The following is a 19,013-nucleotide window of genomic DNA, read 5'->3' as shown; positions in this document are numbered from 1 at the left end:
GACTTGAACTCAACTTTAGTCTAGTGACTGGAACCCACATGGTATGGAAGACTCTATGTACATTGTCTCCTGATATGCCATGTGTGCATGCACACACCTTTTCTTTAAAGATCAAAAACACTTATCTCAGGTGAATGTAATCCATGGACACACAAAGGTGCTGGCTGAAGTTTAGGTCTTCTCCAGCAGCTATTTATTTACCTACTCTTGGGTTTCTTTTTCCTGTGTTCTTTTCTTATTCCTTGACAGCAGGAATCCCATCAATACCATCAGAACAGCTTTTCCACTGTACTGAAAATTCTGAATGGTGGTCTCTTTAGCCCCCTCTTCTCTTTAACCGCTCTTCCCTCCAGGACACACTCTTGTATTCCAGAAAAAAATGTAGCCAGCCACTTTCCCAAACAAAAAGGTTTATAGTTTTTATAATGATCTTTTTACAAATGACTAGATTTTGAGAAATCCTCTACACCAAATAACCTTAAATTCTATACACACAAAGTACAGGTTCTTCGTTTAGCTTTACTTCGATTCACTTACAAGTTTTCTTTTTCATCTTTCTGGCCATCCACCGTTTTTTAAACCTCTTGGCATCTTGTTGCTTCTGAGCACCTATGACACAACAACAGAAGCCTCCATGTTTAAGAATTCTCAACCCTGAGAAACAAATTTCAGAATTTTTTAGTGTCTAGTTTATATAAATGGGTACTGTAAAAGATCTTCAACCTACAGTCATGTCCCACCGCCTTCCAAAACCATTCCCTCTGTAAACTACTAAAGCCAAGAGAGGAAAACTCCAGCTTACCCCAGGTGCTGTTCAGAAACTGGGCTGCAGCCTTTTTCACTGGTAGTCTCTTATTGTTCAGAGACAGGAACTTGTTTGCTAAAGGGAAGAACCACCTGTCACTTCTTTATCATTGTGAGAACTAAGAGACAGACAGACAGACACAGTCCATAAGAAAATTACCAGTAGTCCTCTTGGATTCTGAACCATATAAACAATTGTGGATGAAGTGTTTGGCTGCTTCTTGTCTTGAATCTCTCAGCTCTTGATCTTTTAGCCTTACCGCCAAGTAGCTTTTAGTCTGACTGGTGTTCAATACAAAAAAAGGTCAAAATAAATTAGAAGGCACATACATGCTACTTCTATGTAATTTTGTGTGTGTGTGTGTGTGTGGTGCTGGGGAGGGTCAATCCAAGGTGGCTCACATACACTAAAAGCAAGTACTACACTGCTCAGCCACATCCTTAACCCAAGTTTTTTTTCTCCTTTTGGCAGTTGGGGGTGAGGGGCTGTCAAACCCAGGGCCTCACAAATGCAAGGCAGGGCTGTATTATGACTTCCAGCACCTACATGACTTCACTTTGAAAAATCATTTTGTTTTTGCTCACCATTGTCTTTAAGTGATTGTATGCACACACAATATAGCTAAATCACATGCCATTTTATAAGAAAAAGAGAGCCAGGCGTGGTGGCGCACGCCTTTAATCCCAGCACTCGGGAGGCAGAGGCAGGCGAATCGATGTGAGTTCAAGGCCAGCCTGGTCTACAAAGTGAGTCCAGGATGGCCAAGGCTACACAGAGAAATCCTGTCTCGAAAAACCAAAAAAAAAAAAAAAAAAAAAGTAAGTTTTAAGGCAGCAAGTAAAAGTTACTATTAAAACGTATTTTTCCTACAAATAGCCCAATCTGATACAATACTACCTTCCCCTCATAAGCCAAAACTTTTAAAAGGAAACTTTACATCCCATTAGGAAAACAGAACAAAACTCATTACCCAACAGACTGCACTGTCTGTATTTTAACTTTCTTGGAGTTTCTTCCTTTTGCATGGTGTTCATTTTTCTTTTTCAAATTAACTAAAAAAATAAAAATAAAAATCCACTTTGTGAATAGTATTCATGTAAATTAACACTTAATGGCACTCACTTCAGTGATTACATATCATGTGAGTACAGTTTTATTTTGAAGAAATAATGGGGACCAGTCTGAAGTCAATTTTGTCTAGGCCCAAGGGCCACAAACAGCCCTAAAATGCCCTCACCCTTACATAAAGTTACTTAAACGAGAACAATTCATACCTTTTATGTTTTCTGAGGATTTCTTTATGCTATGGGGAGGGAGGAGGGGGAAACAAAAGATCAGAATGGCAGGCAGTAAAGAGTACTCAAAACAAATAACCCGAGTTCCTTCTGGCTTCATGACTACTCCCTTAATTTTTTACTCATATACCACACAGTACTGACACCAAGTCCCAGTCACTGAGCTAGCAAGGCGGATCACCGGCCTTAGAATTGAAATCTGAGCACTGTTAGGCATACAGAGAGTATGCTTGTTAATGTGAATTATCAGGGACCGTTTTTATAACTTAGCACTTCAAATACCAAGCAAAGGGTGGTGTCTGTCTCATGATAAAGACGATTCATCCAGCAGTTTGGACACTGGAGACAAAGAGCAAGCTCCCAGTAACTATCACCTGACTAAACTGCCTGGAATAAGAAACACAGAAGCAACTACCGAAAGTGATGGGGGACGGCCATGGTTATGAAAGACAAGGACTTCACCAAACAGCACAAACACCTGCTCATTTGCCTAACGGATCTTGAACACTTACGAGAAAAATAACCAACAAATTGGAACTATTATACTGGTTTAAAAGGACTTCAGAATTTAGAATACACAAAGGTCCCACCCAGCACTGAGAGGCAGATGCAGGCAAATCTGAGTTTAAGGCCAGCCTGGTCTACAGAGTGAGTTCTAGGAAGGCCTAACCCTGTCTAGAAAAACAGAATGTGTGGAGGTGTCCCAAGAGCAAAGGAAAAATTCAGTGGGGCTTATTTCATGGAATAAAGACAAACATAAGCTTCTAAAGGAAATGGTGGCAGGTAAAATAAGCTTAAGTAAAGTTTGGGTCTTAGGAGCTCTGGCTCAATGCCTACTGCAACACTAAATGACAAGTCTTTTGTTTTAAAGATGTATTTATTTATTACATAGTGTTCTGCCTGCATATACACCTGCATGCCAGAAGAGGGCACCAGATCTCATCATAGATAGTTCTGAGCCACCATGTGGTGCTGGGAATTGAACTCAGGACCTCTGGAAGAGCCCTCAGTGCTCTAAACCTCTGAGCCATCTCTCCAGACCCTCAATGACAAATTTTAAGCCGTCTATTTACCATCCATCCTGCTCCACGACAGGTGCTGGGCAAAGTTACTTGATAGACTAGGATCTGGAACTCCAAAACCACTGTGTAGCTTCTAAGTTGGGGAGACTTAAGTTGTACAGACTTAAATCAAAGATGGCTTCACGTACGTGGAAGCCCGGTTACTTACTCAGGCTCTGAAGCTGTAGTTAGCTGCTCTAAAACAGCATCTGGAAGCAACTTTCTTTTCTTTTGGAATAAAGACATTTGAAGACATGTTAAAAGCGATGTACAGGTACGTCCAGAGTTGTTTTTAACGTTACTTATTTCAAACAGCCCTGTATCTGGGCCACTGCCCCGCTACCTGTAAGCCAACAGAAAGACTGGGCTTAAAAGGCCCAAAACATTCTCTGTACCCAAAAACATGCTTTGTATCCAAAGTAGCTCAACGTTTAAGTGTCCTTCTTATGAATAGAAAGGCATGGCCACTTTAAGTCATATCTCTGGGGTGTGAAATAAGTAATTATTAGCCCTAGTTTAGAATTTTTTTAAACTCAAGAAAACCCCACTACCTCTGGAAGCCGATAAGACCCAGTATTTCAAGGGCAGATACCAAGAAATACCAGCCCGTGCCCAGCTCCAATACCGTATCCTAAAGGGGCCTTTAGAACTCTAGCCCCGGCAATGTTTTCAAAGCGACACGTCCCGCCCCCAACCTTCTGTTCGATGAATAGCTCCTCGCGCCGCTTCCTCTTTTCCTTCAGCAGCGTTTTATCCCTAGGAGAAAAGAGGACAAATCAGCGCGGGCCGAGCCCAGGGAGTCGCGCCAGCAGCCCGGTTCTCTGCTGCGGGCACCGCACCTACGAGCGCTCTCGCGCACGCGCAGTTCCTCCTCTCTCGCTTCCGCCTGGGCACTAGCGAAAGTCAGCTCCTCCGGGGCTTCGTCGTCTCCGTCCTCGTCCTCGTCCTCGTCCAGCGGCTCCGCGGCTGCGCCGCTGCTGGGCTGCGCAAGCAGCAGGCCGTGCTCCACCTCCTCCGAGGTCGGCTGGTCCTCGTCTACCATCGCCTCTGCCGGCGCGGGAATACGCGACGAACGTGGCCGGAGCTGCACCATGGCCAACGGAAAGACGGCTGTCTGACCCTTGACCCGGAAGCAGCCGCTAATTGTGCGCGACGCGCGCTCCCTACGCCCCCTGTTGGTTCGGAGGCCACAAAAAACCCGCCAGGGCGTGTGCGCGGAAAAAGGACGTGTCGTCTCATGGTTATCAGTCAGTCTGGGAGGGAAAGGACAGCACTACAATGCCCAGTATCTCTGCCTTTTTTTCTTTTGGTTCCCAGGTTGCTTTGATCTATATGGAACAGCGGCCGGGGCGTAGTAAATAATGAATGAATGAAAGAGCATCATTGCTTGCGGGATACATCCCTCTGTCGCATATTTTCTGGGAACACAAAGCCCTTGTGACTTCCAGTCTCTTATCCATTTTACAATACGAAATGATTCCTTTCCCAATGAAGCCATGCTTTTGGATGAACTGTCCTCTCTGATAGGTGTTCCCTGAAGCAGAACTGTTGACACTTGCAATCTTCCAGACTAAGTTCAAGGACAGAAACATCCACCCCATGGCCACACTATTTTCTAAACCTTGCACACGTTTCTGTCACTCTTCTACCCTCTGTAATCAGTTCACATGGCCGTTGCCGCAACCACTCTGAAATCACTGATCTCTGATGTCTACCATATATGTTCAACAAATGGTTAGTTACATCATATAAACTTTGTACTTCTAAATCTTGTTATCTCTTAGAAGCAATTTCCAATTAAAAACAACAAAGCAAGTGTGGACAAAAAGAACAAAACAAGGCCAGTGTTGGCAAAAGCCTTTAATCCCGGCAGTGGGAAGCAAAGGCAGCAAGATCTCTCTGAGTTCGAGGCCAGCCTGGTCTAGAGAGTGAGTTTCAGGACAGCCAGAGAAACTACTACACAGAGGACTACATAGAGAAACTCTGGGGGAAGGGGGAAGCAGAAAAAAACAAAACAAAGTAAGTGCTGGGGAGGGAGGGGGCTCTGAAACCTCTGGGCCTTGGGCAGATAGAAAATACAAATTAAAAAATGCTCTCAGACTCAGGCACAGTAACACATGCCTTAAAGCCCAGCAAAAATTTAAAGCAGAAGCAAGAAAACCTTAAATCCCAGGCCAGCCTGAGCTAAAGTGAAAGCTATCTCAAGAAAATAAATCGAATGTCTGCGGCAGTGTGCTGATCCCTACCGGAACTAACATTTAGAAAACGCTCAGCTGAAGGCCAAATCTATTACAAGCACAGGATGGAGCTGTATGTACAAAATTTGCACTAAAAGTGTCACCGAGGCAGGAGAGATGGTTCAGCAGTTAGAGAACTTGAACTTCCTGCTCTTCCAGGGGACCTACGTTCCATTCCCAGATCCCATGTCAAGCGTCTTATAACCACTTATAGCTCTGGTTCCAGGGGTTCCAATGTGGCTCTGCCCTGCAGTATACGTACCCACTTCAGACACACACACACACACACACACACACACACATACACATACCTTTTTCAAATAGCATGGAGTTACAAACAACCACCTAGTTCTCCAGATTCCCAGTGGGTCGGAGAATCTATCTCCGTCATACAAAGGACTTTTAGGATTTGTTACAAATGACAATCACATATATATATATATATATATATATATATATATATATATATATATATATATATAGTACACGTAACTGTACCTTGCTGCCTGTAGTAGATCATTTCAATTGTCAACATGATTGGATTAATAAACACCTATGAGGAGCCATGAAGTACTGAGTGAACGCACACTGTTGACAGGGGTACAGCCATGTCAGTGTCAAGGACCCCAATGCCTCAGATCCATGGGAATGGCAAAGCCTTCCCCAGGTCAGGTTTGGGGAAACACAAATGTTGTCCTGTGCCAGTGGTGACAGTGTGTGCAAAAACTAGCAACCACAGCTCCCTCCTCGAAGATGGCCGCAACCTTAGACTGCCTCCCCACAGAGTCCTCCCGTGGAGACAGTTGCACCCCCTCTCCCTTGTGCTGCACATAATCCACTTGCTGAGTTTCCAGGCTGCATAGGTGTCCTCCATCAGGGTCACACAAACCACCTGGCCCCAGCTTTTCTGCTTGGCTTTCTGTCCTGTGTTCCATGTATGTCATTTCTTCACTTGCAGGTTGCTCCCAGCAGGTTCCCAGCAGGCAGCCGTGCAGGGTTGGGCAAACACTGAGTGCAGTGTGCCTGTGTTGAGTTCTCAGGGTGCACTGGAGGAGTAATACCCTGAAGGTGAGGAGCAGACTGCACACAAAGGAGAAAGAGAAAGCAAGCAGAGAGAAACTGGAAGTCCTTTCTAAAGCTTTCTGGGCAGCCATGGGCCAAGCCGGTTCCTTCCCCACGTCTTCCCTGCTATGATGCGTTCCTCTGACCTTTCAGCCTTTACACTAAGTTTTGTCCGGTATTTTGGTCACAGTCATGAGAAAGGTTGACTATTAACAGAAGCCCAGGGTATTCAAATAAATGGGAGCGGCTGAGGTAAGACAGTCCAGGTGCAGTTACCTGGAGCACTACCTGGATCCATGGGAGAGCATTGTGTATGTCTGCCCTTCATCCTCTTTGCTGATGGCCACTGCGTCCCTCTAGGCCCCTCATCCCTCTCATCCAGGCCCAGGCTGCATCGGCAGGTGGAGCTGAAAGACGGGGCAGCATTCTCACTACTTTACTGCAAGGTAAAAAGGTCATTTTTTCAGGGTCTCACAGAGCTCTCAGACCAGGGGCGACTACATGCGGCCTTCGTTAAACAGTGATGTCGACCAGCAGAAACGAAGTGCCCTTCGCTTATGAGATGAAGCAATGAGCACCCATCTCTCCCTTCCTTGGAGGCAGCTCATCCGCTACATCCTGGATTTGCAGTGCTCTTTTTTCTCATCCTGGCATCTCTACTTGCTGGTCCCATTTCTCACTTTGCATGAGTTCTTGCTGTAAGTGATTCCAGATTCTTTAAGGTAAGGCATCCAAGCGTGGTCAATACTAAAAAGGAAAAGAAGCCCTGGCAAAGGCACTCTTGGAGGAACATCCTTAGGCCATAGGTTATCGGCTATAAAGGATAGTTCGTTTTCCACAGACATTTGTAAAAAATAAATAAATAAATAAATAAATAAATAAATCCTAGGGTTTAACTTTTAGTGTTTTAATTCTCTATTTCTATCTTTGCCCAACACACAATCAGAATAATTACCTTCTTTTCAAGCAATTTAAATACAAATCTTTTCTTTCCAGTAATATAAAATTTAAAACAGTTCTAATCTAATAAAATGGAAGAACTTGACACTTGACCCAGAGAAAACACACTTGCTGTTGGTATTTGGAAGACCAATCACTTGACAGACAGACTGTCTGCTGGGGGCTCGGAGCGTACTTTTAGATTTTTTGAAGTTCAGCTCACCATCCACAAAACCATGTCTCCTGTTGGTGGCCTGGTTTGGTGCTACATGATCTTCTCATTCTACAGGACAGTTAAGAAATCCTTTCAGTTTTGTGGGGAGCAAGGGCTTCAGGTAGAGTTGTCCCACAGGGTCCCTGAAAGTGAAACCTAAATAGCAAGAGCAATACAGCAGAATTAGTAAGTACAGGTTACAAAATGAGCACACAGCTACAGCTGATGGCATACAACTATAGCTAATAATAACATACAACTAATGGTATTTAAATTGTTTAATGACCTTTTTTTCAGGGTAGGGTCTCACTATGTAACCCTGGCTACCCTAGAACTTGTCATGTAGACCAGGCTAGCCAGTCTCTCCTCCCAAATGCCAGGATTAAAAGTATGCACCACAAGCCAGGCAGTGGTGGCCTTTAATCTCAGCACTTGGGAGGCAGAGGCATGTGGATCACTGTGAGTTCGAGGTCAGCCTGATCTACAAAGTGAGTCTAAGACAGCCAAGGATACACAGAGAAACCCTGTCTCGAAAAAAAACAAAAAGAAAAACAAACAAACAAAAAAAAAGTATGCACCACAAAATCTAACTTTCACGGACTTCCTTAATCCAAGCTCTGACAGTACAAAATGCTACACAGATAACTGTCTATAGCCTGTGTGATATAAGACTTTTATTCTGACTGGTGGAGGAGACATGATTGCAGTGTGTTTTCCCAGTGTGATACAAATTCATAAGTGAAATTATATATGTATCCATATTTTCTATATATGAAGACACAAATGGATGGAAAGGTATCCCATGTTCATGGATTAGGAGAGTTAATATTGTTAAAAATATCCATACTGCAATATAATCCTTATTGTAATTCCAATGTCATTTTTCATAGAGATAGGTAAAATAATCCTAAAACTCATAGATAAATACACAAACCTCAATAACTGATAAACTCATGAGCACAATGAACAAGGCCAGATTCTCTGTGGTAAATGACATCTTCCCAATATAGTAGAAAATGATAGGAATTAAAATAGCATGACACAGGCTTAAGGATAGACACACCAACCAGCATTACGGAATGAAGTCCAGAAATAAATCTGTATGTCTGTGGTCAACTGAGCTTGTGTCCCAGTGACACAATGGGAAAGGGAGGTCTTTACAACAAATGGTACTGGGAAATCAGATAGTCACATGCTGAGAAATGAGACTGGACCCTCACATCACTCAATATATAAAAAGCAATTCAAAACTACTAGAAGAAAACATAGAGGGCGGGAAAACTCCACAACACTGGTCAAGGCAATGGGCTTTTCGATATGATTCTCAAAGCATGGGCCACAGAAGCAAAAGTAGACAAATGTGATTGCATAAAATTAAAATCAGCTTTGAGAGTAGCCGAGTGGCTGGACTCTGGGCTGTGTTGCCTGTCTACATCCCTGTCACTGGAGGACAAACAAGCAGCCACGAGCGCATGACAAGGGCTTGAGAGCACACCTAAGACAGGAGAATCATGAGTTCGAGGCCAGCCTGGGCTACACATTAAACTAAAATATGGTGTGTATTTTGGGCTGAAGATTTATCTTAGAGGGCTTGTCTAGCATGCACAGGCTCTGAGTTCAATCTCCAGCATTACAAAGTTAAATAGAAAATAAACTAGAGGGGCTCGAGAAAGGGCTCCACAGCTACGTGCGGAAGACTAGAGCACAGTTCCTAGCTCCCACATCTTGCAGCTCACAACAGCCTGTAACTCCAGCTCCAAGAGGTCCAAAGCCTCTGACTTCCACAGGCATCTGCACTTGTGCACACATACTCACACACAGACACACACACAGAGTTCCTGTCAAGAACCCATCGACCATTTGTTAAAGTATACACAGCTACCTCCAGCTGTAAATGCTGATTCAGGAAGTCTGGGTGTCCGCTTTGGTTTATTTGTAAGGGCTGGGGTGATCCTTATCTTTGGGAAGATTAACGGAACACTGGGAAAATTGTAGGAATGAGGAAAGGTGAGCTCCTGCTAGCAGATCCCATCTCAAACAAAAGGCCACTGTGTTAAAGACAAAGCTAACGGCGATTCATTTGTGCTTGAAATATATACACATATACAATGACATAGATAATGTGTGTCTACGTATATATAAAATTCAAGGCATGCATGTGTTCTTGTCTTTAGACTTCTCTTAAGTAACTTTTAGATTAAGAGATCAATAGGGGCTCAGCTACACAGCCAAGGCAAGAAGGTCTTGTCCCCCACCTATGATGGCACAGCCAGGTGAGCACTCAACTACTCTATCAAAGGTGGCCACTGTGTCTTAAGAGCAAGGGCTCTTCAAACCCGTGATAAACGGCATTACTGTCTACATGGTCCTGGGGCTGGTTCCTTAGATGCCTGGCCTCCACCAGCCATTAGTGTTCAGCTGCAAGTGCCTTCCCTCTCCACATACCAGAGTTACTTTATTACTCCTAATCACCTCTCCTGGACTCTCCCCACTCAAAATCCCTGCAGCCAGGTGGACATCTTAGTGGTGCTCACACTGCCCACTTGTATGTCTACCTTGGGCCTTTGTATCAGCTAGTCCCAAAATAATGAAAATTCTTCTTTTAGATGATCCTTTTAGTGTATTCTTTTATCTCTTGGAGCTTGCCATAGGGACCCCACCATGTCCTGATGCTTGTCTGCCCTCCTCCCCACCCCCATCCAGCTGCACCAGGCTCTCCTCAGCAGCCTGAAGTGGGTAATGTGCCCACCACCATACTGTTTCCTGCCAGTCTTGACCGCTAGCATCTGGTCTTCACAGGGTAGGCTTGATTTGGGTATCTGATTTGTCTGCTCCTCGGGACTGTGTCTCGTATGCCAAGTACGTCAGTTAAATCATAAAGATCAGAGAAAAGGACTACATGCCGGCTGAGAGCACTGAGGGGTCCAAGTGCTGAAGGGCCCCACGCAGAGCCATGGTGAGCCACACCCCATCTCTGTTTCAGCCATGTACAAATCCTGGCATTGTAAGGACCTCTGGGGTTCCATCAATCGAAACTTTGAGGAAATCGGAAAATGCCTGGCATTCATTGTAACAGCACTCACCCAAGAAAGCCATTCGGATGAGGAAATGGAACCTCTCACCTACACGTAAAGGCTGTGACCTCATCTACTTGAAAATTACAAATGTAAGTATAAGTCCAGAGAAAAATACAACGTGTCAATGTGATAAAAACAACAACAACAAAAGTTCTATGGAAACTCCCATGTAGAGAAACATAGCCACCCCAGTCTGCAGTTAATGGTATTTTGTTCTTTTATAAACGTCAACTGCATATCAAAACGAAAAGACACACCCCTCTTTCTCTGCCCTCATTCTCCTTTCTCTTGTCCTCCACAGAAATCAGAACTGTAGTTTATGGGGATGACATCTCCACACACCCCTCCACCTCACGTCATCCAGCTCTGTCATCCTGTACCTGAATCGGTTGGTGGCTGGGGTGGTTTCCATGTTAAACTCAGCCACTGGGACTCCCCTGGAAGCCACCTGAGGGGCAAACATGGCAGCTGGGTAGACCACAGAGGACGTTCCCACCTACAAAGCAAGGGGAAATGAGACATGGGGAAACTTACACAGGCAGGGTGGTAGCTAGAGGTGTGAGGAAAGTGCAGTATGGGGACCAGTGAAAGGCATTACTTGTCTGGTGTTTGGCCAACCACTGGAAGTGGGGAAGAACACATGACACAAGAGGGCAGTTACATGAATGGACAGAGAAGCCAAGAAATGACCCAAAGCACAGGACTCGGGGTGCTTTTCTTCTGGTCTTTGACATGCAAATGTTCTTTCTTTAAGGTGGGAAGTAATCACCATTAACCTTTTGACACGTGCACACACCCTCCGCAGGAGTGGAAAGGCCGTAACACATTGTGTAAAGCGCATTGGTTCCTCACTAATGACCATGACCACAGAGGTTGCACTCAACATGGGCTGTGTGCGGTAAATACAGAACAGAAACAGACCCAGGACAAATGCCTCAGCTTTTAAACATGTACTAAAGGAACTGAACTCAGTGTACTTTTTCCAGTTAATTCTACTTTTAGGGGACGTGTCTTAAGGAAACTGCTTGAGGAACATGCTAAGATTCCTGTCCATGGATAGTCACGCAACGTTGCTTAAAATACCAAAATCTGAAACAGCCTAAGTTGGGCGTAGGGTACGTGCCTGTGATCCTAGCGTGTGGGAGGTAGAGGCAGGAGGATGTATCAGATGCTACTCAAACAACCCAAATGCCCTGCGATAGGATCTTCTCAGTGCATCGCCCGTGGGACAGTTAAACTAAAGGATGTGGCAGCTTTGGAAATGTGGGTGTGGAATATGCCAATTATTATATGAACAAAGCGGTCTCAAGACAGAATGTGCATCGTGTATCTGACACCTATACACCTGCACGAGGAAGGGTTTAGATCAGAAGTGGCCAACTTTTTTTGTGAAAAGAGCCATGCAGTAAAATTGTTAGGCTCTGTAGACCATCCCGTCTCTGCCACAGCTCTGATACTGAGATACAGAAGCAGTCACAGACTGTGTGTGGAACCGCAGCGGTTCTGATACAACTATTCACGAAACAGGGCACAGGACTGTGTCGACCCAGAGGCTGCCGTTCACTCACTCCTGCTCTAGAAGACAATCACAATGCTACTGGTGACTATTTCCAGATGGTGCAATGGAGAGGTTTCTAATTTCCTTCTTCTGCTTTGATCCGCTCACGTTTTATCAATGACATCTAATAATGAGCGCGCATCACTTCACGATCTAGGCCAGGGCCGGTGAAATGGCCCAGCAGGTAAAGGAGCTTTCTGTAAAAGCCAGGCAACCTGAGCTCTGTCCTTAGAAACCAGGTCAAGGTGGAAGGAGGGAACTGACTCTACAGAGGTGTCTCCTCACCTCCACAAGTGCATGTGGCACAGTCACACGCAAAGATCATGCATACACACCTGATAGGTAAGTAAAACAAAAGATGATGCTTCCCCACAATGTGGCTCTCAACTATTTGTAACTCCAGGGGACCCAAAGTCCCTGGCCTCTGAGGACACTGAACTCACGTGTCCTCATGAGTCCATAACCACATGCAGATACACATACCTAAGCATCATTAGAAACAATAAGATCTTTTTTTTAAAAAAGATCATATTTATTGCTTCTTTTGTCTGCAGGACACTATGAGACTTCCATACGTGCCTTTCAGCAAGGGAAGAAGGGAAGACGAAAGGGAGGAAGATTAGGAGCACTGACTGCTCTTCCAGAAGTCCTGAGTTCAATTCCCAGCAACCACATGGTGGCTCACAACCATCTATACTAGGATCTGATGCCCTCTTCTGGCCTGCAGGTGGACATGCAGGCAGAGCACTGTATATATAATAAATAAATAAATCTTAAAATTAAGAAAGAAAGAAAGAAAAGGAGGAAGATGGGGGTAGAAGGACAAGGAAGAAAAAGAAAAGAAGAAGTGAAGAGGATGGCAACCAGACCCTCCACCCATCTTTCCAGAGCCTGAAGATGAGGGATGAAGGCGACCTACCACTAGACACAGGTCACAGAGGGCGAGCTCCCTGTCCACTTCCTCCAGGATGGCAGGATCCAGGTTTTCTCCGAACCACACCACATGAGGTCGCAGCAAGCCTCCGCACCCTGCCTCCTCACACCTGGAAGAGGGTCAGTCTTAAGGCATCTTCAACTGCTTGGGCCAGGACTGCCCAGGCTCCCAGGAAAGCTTGGCTGCCACCAGGCCAGCAGGCCAGCAGATGGGAGCCTGCCAGGGATGCAGGCACTAAGTTCCTGTCTTGCCTTCATCCACTGAGCTGTACAGACACTTTTTGAGCTAAGTCTGACCTGGCTTTAAAGTGTATTCCTCTCCCTGGCTACTGCACTCACTGGTACAAACACGCTCCCATTGCCCGCACCGGGAGACAGCAGCAGCTCCAAGCTGGCCCCAACGCCTAAACCAACGATTTCCACCAATGACCTCCATTTGCTTTTTCAGATTACTTCTTTCGTGAGACTGGCCTCCTGCCAAGTCCTCTGTGCCTCTAAGTCCTCTCTCGTCCGCCTCGCTCTGCCTGTTGCTGGAACCTGGGGCTCTCTGCTTGCAGTACAGCAGGAGTTCTACCAACAGGCCGCTTCCCCGGACTCCTTTTTGACTTTTGACTTTGAGATAAGAGTTTCGCTAAATTGCCCCAGCTGACCTTGAACTCACTCGTGGACTGGCTAGCAATACATTTGTGGTCTTCCTGCCTCAACCTTCAGAATAGCTAGGATTACAAGCCTGTGCCAGCAGGCTCAACCTTAAAAGTCTCTCTTCTTAGCCAGGTGGTGGTAGCGCACACCTTTAATCTCAGCACTTGCGAGGCAGAGGCAGGCAGATCTCTGTGAGTTCAAGGCCAGCCTGGTCTAGACAGGGCTAGTTCCAGGACAGCCAAGGCTACACAGAGAAACCCTGTCTCAAAATAAATAAATAAATAAATAAATGAAAGAAAAAAAGAAATGAAAAGAAAGAGAGGGAAAAAGAAACAAAGAAAGAGAAAAGAAAAGGCTCTGTGGTTAAAATAAACCAGAGAAGTGTCAACAGAATATAAGGCCTTTTGAGAGAGCACTGATTCGGGACTGGAGTGATGGCTCGGTGGTAAAGAGCACATGCCGCTCTTGCAGAGGACCCGAGCTAGTCTGGTGGCTCACAACCATCTTTGGCTCAGGCTTAAGGGAATCCAAATGCCTCTGACTTCCGAGAGCACCACATTTCGGGTGCACATACCCATCATGCAGGCATACACACACACACACACAGACATAATTTTAAAAGTGAAAGCTTGTTTGTCTGTGTTTTGTTTTGTTTCTAGATGCATGGTCTCAATATGTAGCTCTGGCTGGGCGGGAACTCACAGAGGTCTGCCTGCCTCATTTTGTGCATGTGCACATGGGCACCCGTGTGCTGATGCTCTTGCCTGTGCATGTGCCCCTACTGCTCTCCATATTACCTGTTGAGATAGATTAAGCCTAGAGGTTGCTGTTCTGGCTAGACTGGCTGTCCAGCAAGCCCCGAGATTCCGTGTGTCAGCGCTGGGCTTACGGGCACTCATAGCAATGCCTAGCTCTTCTGGGAGTCTTGAGAAGCCACATTAGGTTCTCTTGCTTGCCTAGAAAGCACTTTACCCACTGACCGTCTTCCGGCCTCCAAGAAACATCTTTTGGAAGCACTGTTTCAATGTCTGGTTTTGAAAAACTGACAATTTTATAATCTAATGTACTTTATAACATACAAAAGTCTATTTTGATTATTTTAGATTAATTAATGTGTGTGGGTGTTTTGGCTGCATTTAAGCATGTGTACCAATAGCCTGCAGGGCCCTCAAGGCCAGAAGAGAGCATCAGATCCCCTGGAACTGGGCTTACAAGCAGGTGAACTCAGGTCCTCTAGAAAGGCAGCTAGTGCTCTTAACCGCTGAGCAGTCTATCCAGCCCCATTTTTTTAGTTCTGAAAGTTCTGAAAGGCAAGGCTTTTGCCACCTCCTCAGTCCTGGATTAGGAGTCACACTGAAGAAGAGGAGGAGGGCAATTCACTAATTAGATTATTATTATGGTGTGTTTCCTGTGCACAGATCACCATCTGTCATAGAACGACCTCAGAAACTTCCCAGACCCCAAGAGATCTGTGAGGACTCAAAACAGAGAGATCAAAGCCATGTAGTGCATTTGTGGCTACTTAGGGACCTGAGGCAGGGCGATCACTTGAGCCTAGGAGCTGGAGGCCAGCCTGGGCAACAGAGTGACACTGGCTTTCTAAAAACCACCTGGAAGATACTTCATCTTTTGTCCTTCTGCCCTGAGGGATGACTGCTGCATTTGTACACACTTAAAAGGCATCTCACTTAACAACAACAAAAAAAAAGTTAAGATTTTTTATTTCTATTTTTTATACTTTTTTTTTTTTACCTTATTTTATGTGCACTGGTGTTCTGCCTGCATGTTTGTCTGGATGAGGGTGTCACATGCCCTAGAATTGGAATTGCAGACAGTTGTGAACTGCCATGTGGGTACTGGGAATAGAACTTTTGGAAGAACAGCCAGTGCTCTTAACCACTGAGCCATCTCTCCAGCCCTTCTTTTCTTCAATGCTGAACACCAGATATGCACATCAGTTTTTTACCTACCGAGGGAGTTTGTCGACTGGGATCCTGGCGTCCTGAGTTTCTGGTTCTGGGGCCCTGAAATAAATAGTGTTAATGAGAATGATGCCAATGGGAATGGCAAATGAAGAAGGTGACACAGTCATCTGTCTATCTGCCTGGTGGCATATGGTATGAAGGCAGCTCCTGCACGCTACCTTAGTAGAACTAGCCCTGAACACTGACTGTTGGTTTTGCCTCAAGAGGGAATTTGTGTAGGGGAGGCTGCCTAGGTTAAGTCTGATGTTCCTCCAATGGAATCGTGGTAGTATTTTACTTCTATAAGTTTACACTGCTCTGAAATGACCCAGAAGATTATTTTTTTCTCAGTAGTTTCAGTTGACTCTTAAGTTTTTCCTAGTTATAACAATAATAAACATTCATCATAAAAATGATGGAAAATGAACCAGGTGTGGTGACTCAGGCCTGTAATCCAGCACTAGGGAGGCACAGGCAGATGGATCTCTGAGAGCTTGAGGCCAGCCTGGTCTACAAAGTGAGTCCAAGACAGCTAGGGATGTTACATAAAGAAATCTTGTCTCAAAAAACAAAAACAAACAAGCCAACAAACAAACAAACCAGACAAACAAAAAAGTTGGAAAATTCTCAATGAAATGAAGGAGAGATAAAAATTACCAATAACCCCCCCTACACCCTTGCCACTGTCACAGTTAACCCTTCCCTGTGCTTTCTTGTGGTCTCTTAACAGAGAAGTGAAGCTGGGACATGAAATTGTATAAATAAAACTTTGGGATTACAGAGAAAATACTCTGGCATCTGACAGTTTTTATTTAGCATGGTAAATTATGAGGCAAATAGTTCTTTCGTCAGATAGCTGTACAGTGTCTAGTCTTATGCTTCAGAAGCATCCAAAAGAATCTTCAGTTAAGAGCGGATAACTGGCTGCTTTTCAGAAGGACCCAGGTTCAATTCCCAGCACCTACATGGCAGCTCACAACTGTCTGTGATTCCTGTTTCAAGGGGTCTGACACACTCATACACATATGCATGCAGTCAAAACATCAATATATATAAAAGAAAAATAAATTATTTTTAAAAAAGAATCTTCAATGAACATTTAATTTCCTCACGCTCATGCACAATTCAAGGACAATCGACATCTGTTCTGCAGTCCAATGTAATTACCCTTTTCCTGCTAAAGCTGGACAAATGGGACTCCTGTAATTCTCTGCCACAGCGCCACACGAGGTGCAGCGGGTTTTAAATAAGGTTCCTGAAAGAAAAGACGCGAGTCAGCAAGTTCAGAACTTGGTGTCATCGGAGCAAAGTCTCCACGTCTGAGAAGTGGGAAAATGATTTGTCTTCCTCTGTTTATTTTTAAAGGGTAGATTCACTACTTTAACTGGGAACTGGCTTCCCATTTCAGAGGGCCAGTCTATTGCTGTCACTGTAGCAGGGGCATGTGGGACATGGCATCATTCAGGGCACTGGCAAGGCACAGGCAGGGAGAGCAACACTGGGCCTTTTGAAGCCTCAAAACCCACCGGCTAATGATAAACTTCCCCCAGCAGGGCCACCCCTCCCAAGTCTTCTCAAATACCCACTCCCTGATGACTAAGCAATCAAAGATATGGGCCATGGGAGTCATTCCTATTCAAAGCACCACACAGGTAGTACTGTTTAACCGACCGAACCAAATGCCTTCAAGGGCAGGATGACCTGGAGGGGAAAGAGCTACATGGCTAGCATCACCCGGATGACCCCGGACGGATGTTCAGATGCAGCTAGAGTGGTTGAGAGGGAAGCAGCCGCTGAGCCCGAAGCTAAGGCTCGGAGTGACTAACTAGAAGCTAAATTACAAAGGCCAGTGGGCAGCAGAGACAGTGTGGCTGGTACAGGGTTAGGCTCACACCCTAAAGGTCCGTCATCTAGAGCGTTAGAAAATTTTAACTTAGATTTAATAGAACTTGCGTCTCTTCTAGCAAAGAAACTCACTAAATAAGCAATCAAGCCGGGCATGGTGGCGCACGCCTTTAATCCCAGCACTTGGGAGGCAGAGGCAGGTGGATCGCTGTGTGTTCAAGGCCAGCCTGGTCTACAAACTGAGTCCAGGACAGCCAAGGCTACATAGAGAAACCCTGTCTCGGGAAAAAAAAAAAAAAATGCAATCAACTAACAAATAAAAAGAATGTCTAGTAATAGTGACCATTTACAACAGTTTATACCTACAGTTCAAACAGCTGCTGTATGTATGCTCAGGGTGCCCTGAGGTGTATACCCACAGCGCACACAGACAGTCACAGTCTGCCTGCCTACGCTGGCTTCTTGGGGGACCACCTCTCCTCTACCCTATGGCGAGCTGATGGAGCTATTAATCACCCGGCAAACATAAGCTCCGCCACAGGCCCCAGACTAGTGCAGTATGTCACTCTGGCAGTGGCGTGTGACCCGAGTGAAGCATCCTAGAGGTGTGTTTTCTGAGGGGCTAGCTGGGACAGTTCATCTTCAACTATCATTTTGACAGATTCTAAAAATCACCTAGCATCTACGCCTCTGGGCAAGTCTGTGAAGATGTAGCCAAAGACATTTAGCTGAGGGGAAGAAGACCAGGGCAGAGAGATGGCTCAGTGAATAAGAGCACTTGGTGTTCTTGCAGAGGACACAAGTTCGAGTCCCAGCACCCACATAGTGGCTCACGAGCATCTGAAACTGAAGTTCCAAGGAATCCAACAACCTCTTCTGGACTCCAGGGACAGTAGACACACACATGGTGCGCAGACAGAACACCATATCCATAAAATAAAATAAACAGCTCCTTCAGGGCTTGCCTCCAAGATGACCAAAATAAGAAGAGACAACAGTAGAGCCAAAAAGGCACGGCAGCCATGTGCAGCCAATTCAGTGCACACACTGTGCCCAGCGCCCACCCAAGGACAAGCCGGGGGGTCATACACAGAGCACGGCAGAGGTTGTTACTGTCAGGGACATTTCCAAAGCCAATGTCTTCGATGCTTATGTGCTGCCCAAGCTCTGCGTCAAGCTGCATTACTGTGTGAGCTGGGCCATTCATAGCAAGGTGGTCAGGAATCGATCTCGGGAGGCCCGGAAGGACCAAACACTCCCACCACAACTGTGAGCGCTGACCCATGCATGACCTCCACCAATGCCATGTAAAGCGCTGGCTTTAGAAAGACTGAAGGAAGCTGAGCGGTGGTGGTGCACACCTTTAATTCCAGCACTAGGG

At 45.4% G+C, this 19,013-nt stretch overlaps 2 protein-coding genes across 2 annotated transcripts in view; both read right to left on the bottom strand.

The window, feature by feature from the left end:
* Positions 1-393: 393 nt before the first annotated feature.
* On the bottom strand, positions 394-4,287 carry Nol7 (nucleolar protein 7). Its single transcript, XM_051170577.1, has 8 exons — positions 4,001-4,287; positions 3,857-3,917; positions 3,331-3,389; positions 2,080-2,108; positions 1,776-1,857; positions 965-1,086; positions 803-880; positions 394-609 (listed from the first exon to the last, which is right to left on the bottom strand). The coding sequence occupies exons 1-8, from the start codon at positions 4,252-4,254 to the stop codon at positions 530-532; spliced, it is 765 nt and encodes a 254-aa protein (XP_051026534.1). The 5' UTR covers positions 4,255-4,287; the 3' UTR covers positions 394-529.
* A 3,191-nt stretch (positions 4,288-7,478) lies between these two features.
* Positions 7,479-19,013, bottom strand: part of Sirt5 (sirtuin 5) — a 31,227-nt gene continuing 19,692 nt past the window's right edge. The window contains exons 5-9 of the mRNA XM_051170567.1: positions 16,955-17,042; positions 15,794-15,847; positions 13,168-13,291; positions 11,071-11,186; positions 7,479-7,769 (exon numbers count right to left, since the gene is read on the bottom strand). Coding sequence (XP_051026524.1) covers positions 7,694-7,769; positions 11,071-11,186; positions 13,168-13,291; positions 15,794-15,847; positions 16,955-17,042 — 458 coding nt within the window. The 3' untranslated portion in view covers positions 7,479-7,693. The remainder of the gene's footprint in view (positions 7,770-11,070; positions 11,187-13,167; positions 13,292-15,793; positions 15,848-16,954; positions 17,043-19,013) is intronic.

Source organism: Acomys russatus, chromosome 3, assembly GCF_903995435.1.
Source record: "Acomys russatus chromosome 3, mAcoRus1.1, whole genome shotgun sequence".
Classification (NCBI taxonomy): domain Eukaryota; kingdom Metazoa; phylum Chordata; class Mammalia; order Rodentia; family Muridae; genus Acomys; species Acomys russatus.
The sequence above is the reverse complement of the archived record's forward strand: the minus strand, read 5'-3'. Positions and strand labels throughout refer to the sequence as shown.

Excerpts from the sequence above, each read along its gene's own strand:
- Nol7 (XM_051170577.1), bottom strand. The coding sequence starts at position 4,254 with ATGGTGCAGCTCCGGCCACGTTCGTCGCGTATTCCCGCGCCGGCAGAG. Across the intron at positions 2,109-3,330 it reads ACTACAGCTTCAGAGCCTGA|CATAAAGAAATCCTCAGAAA; the intron begins GTAAGTAACCGG and ends CCCTCCCCATAG. Across the intron at positions 881-964 it reads AGAATCCAAGAGGACTACTG|CAAACAAGTTCCTGTCTCTG; the intron begins GTAATTTTCTTA and ends TCTTCCCTTTAG.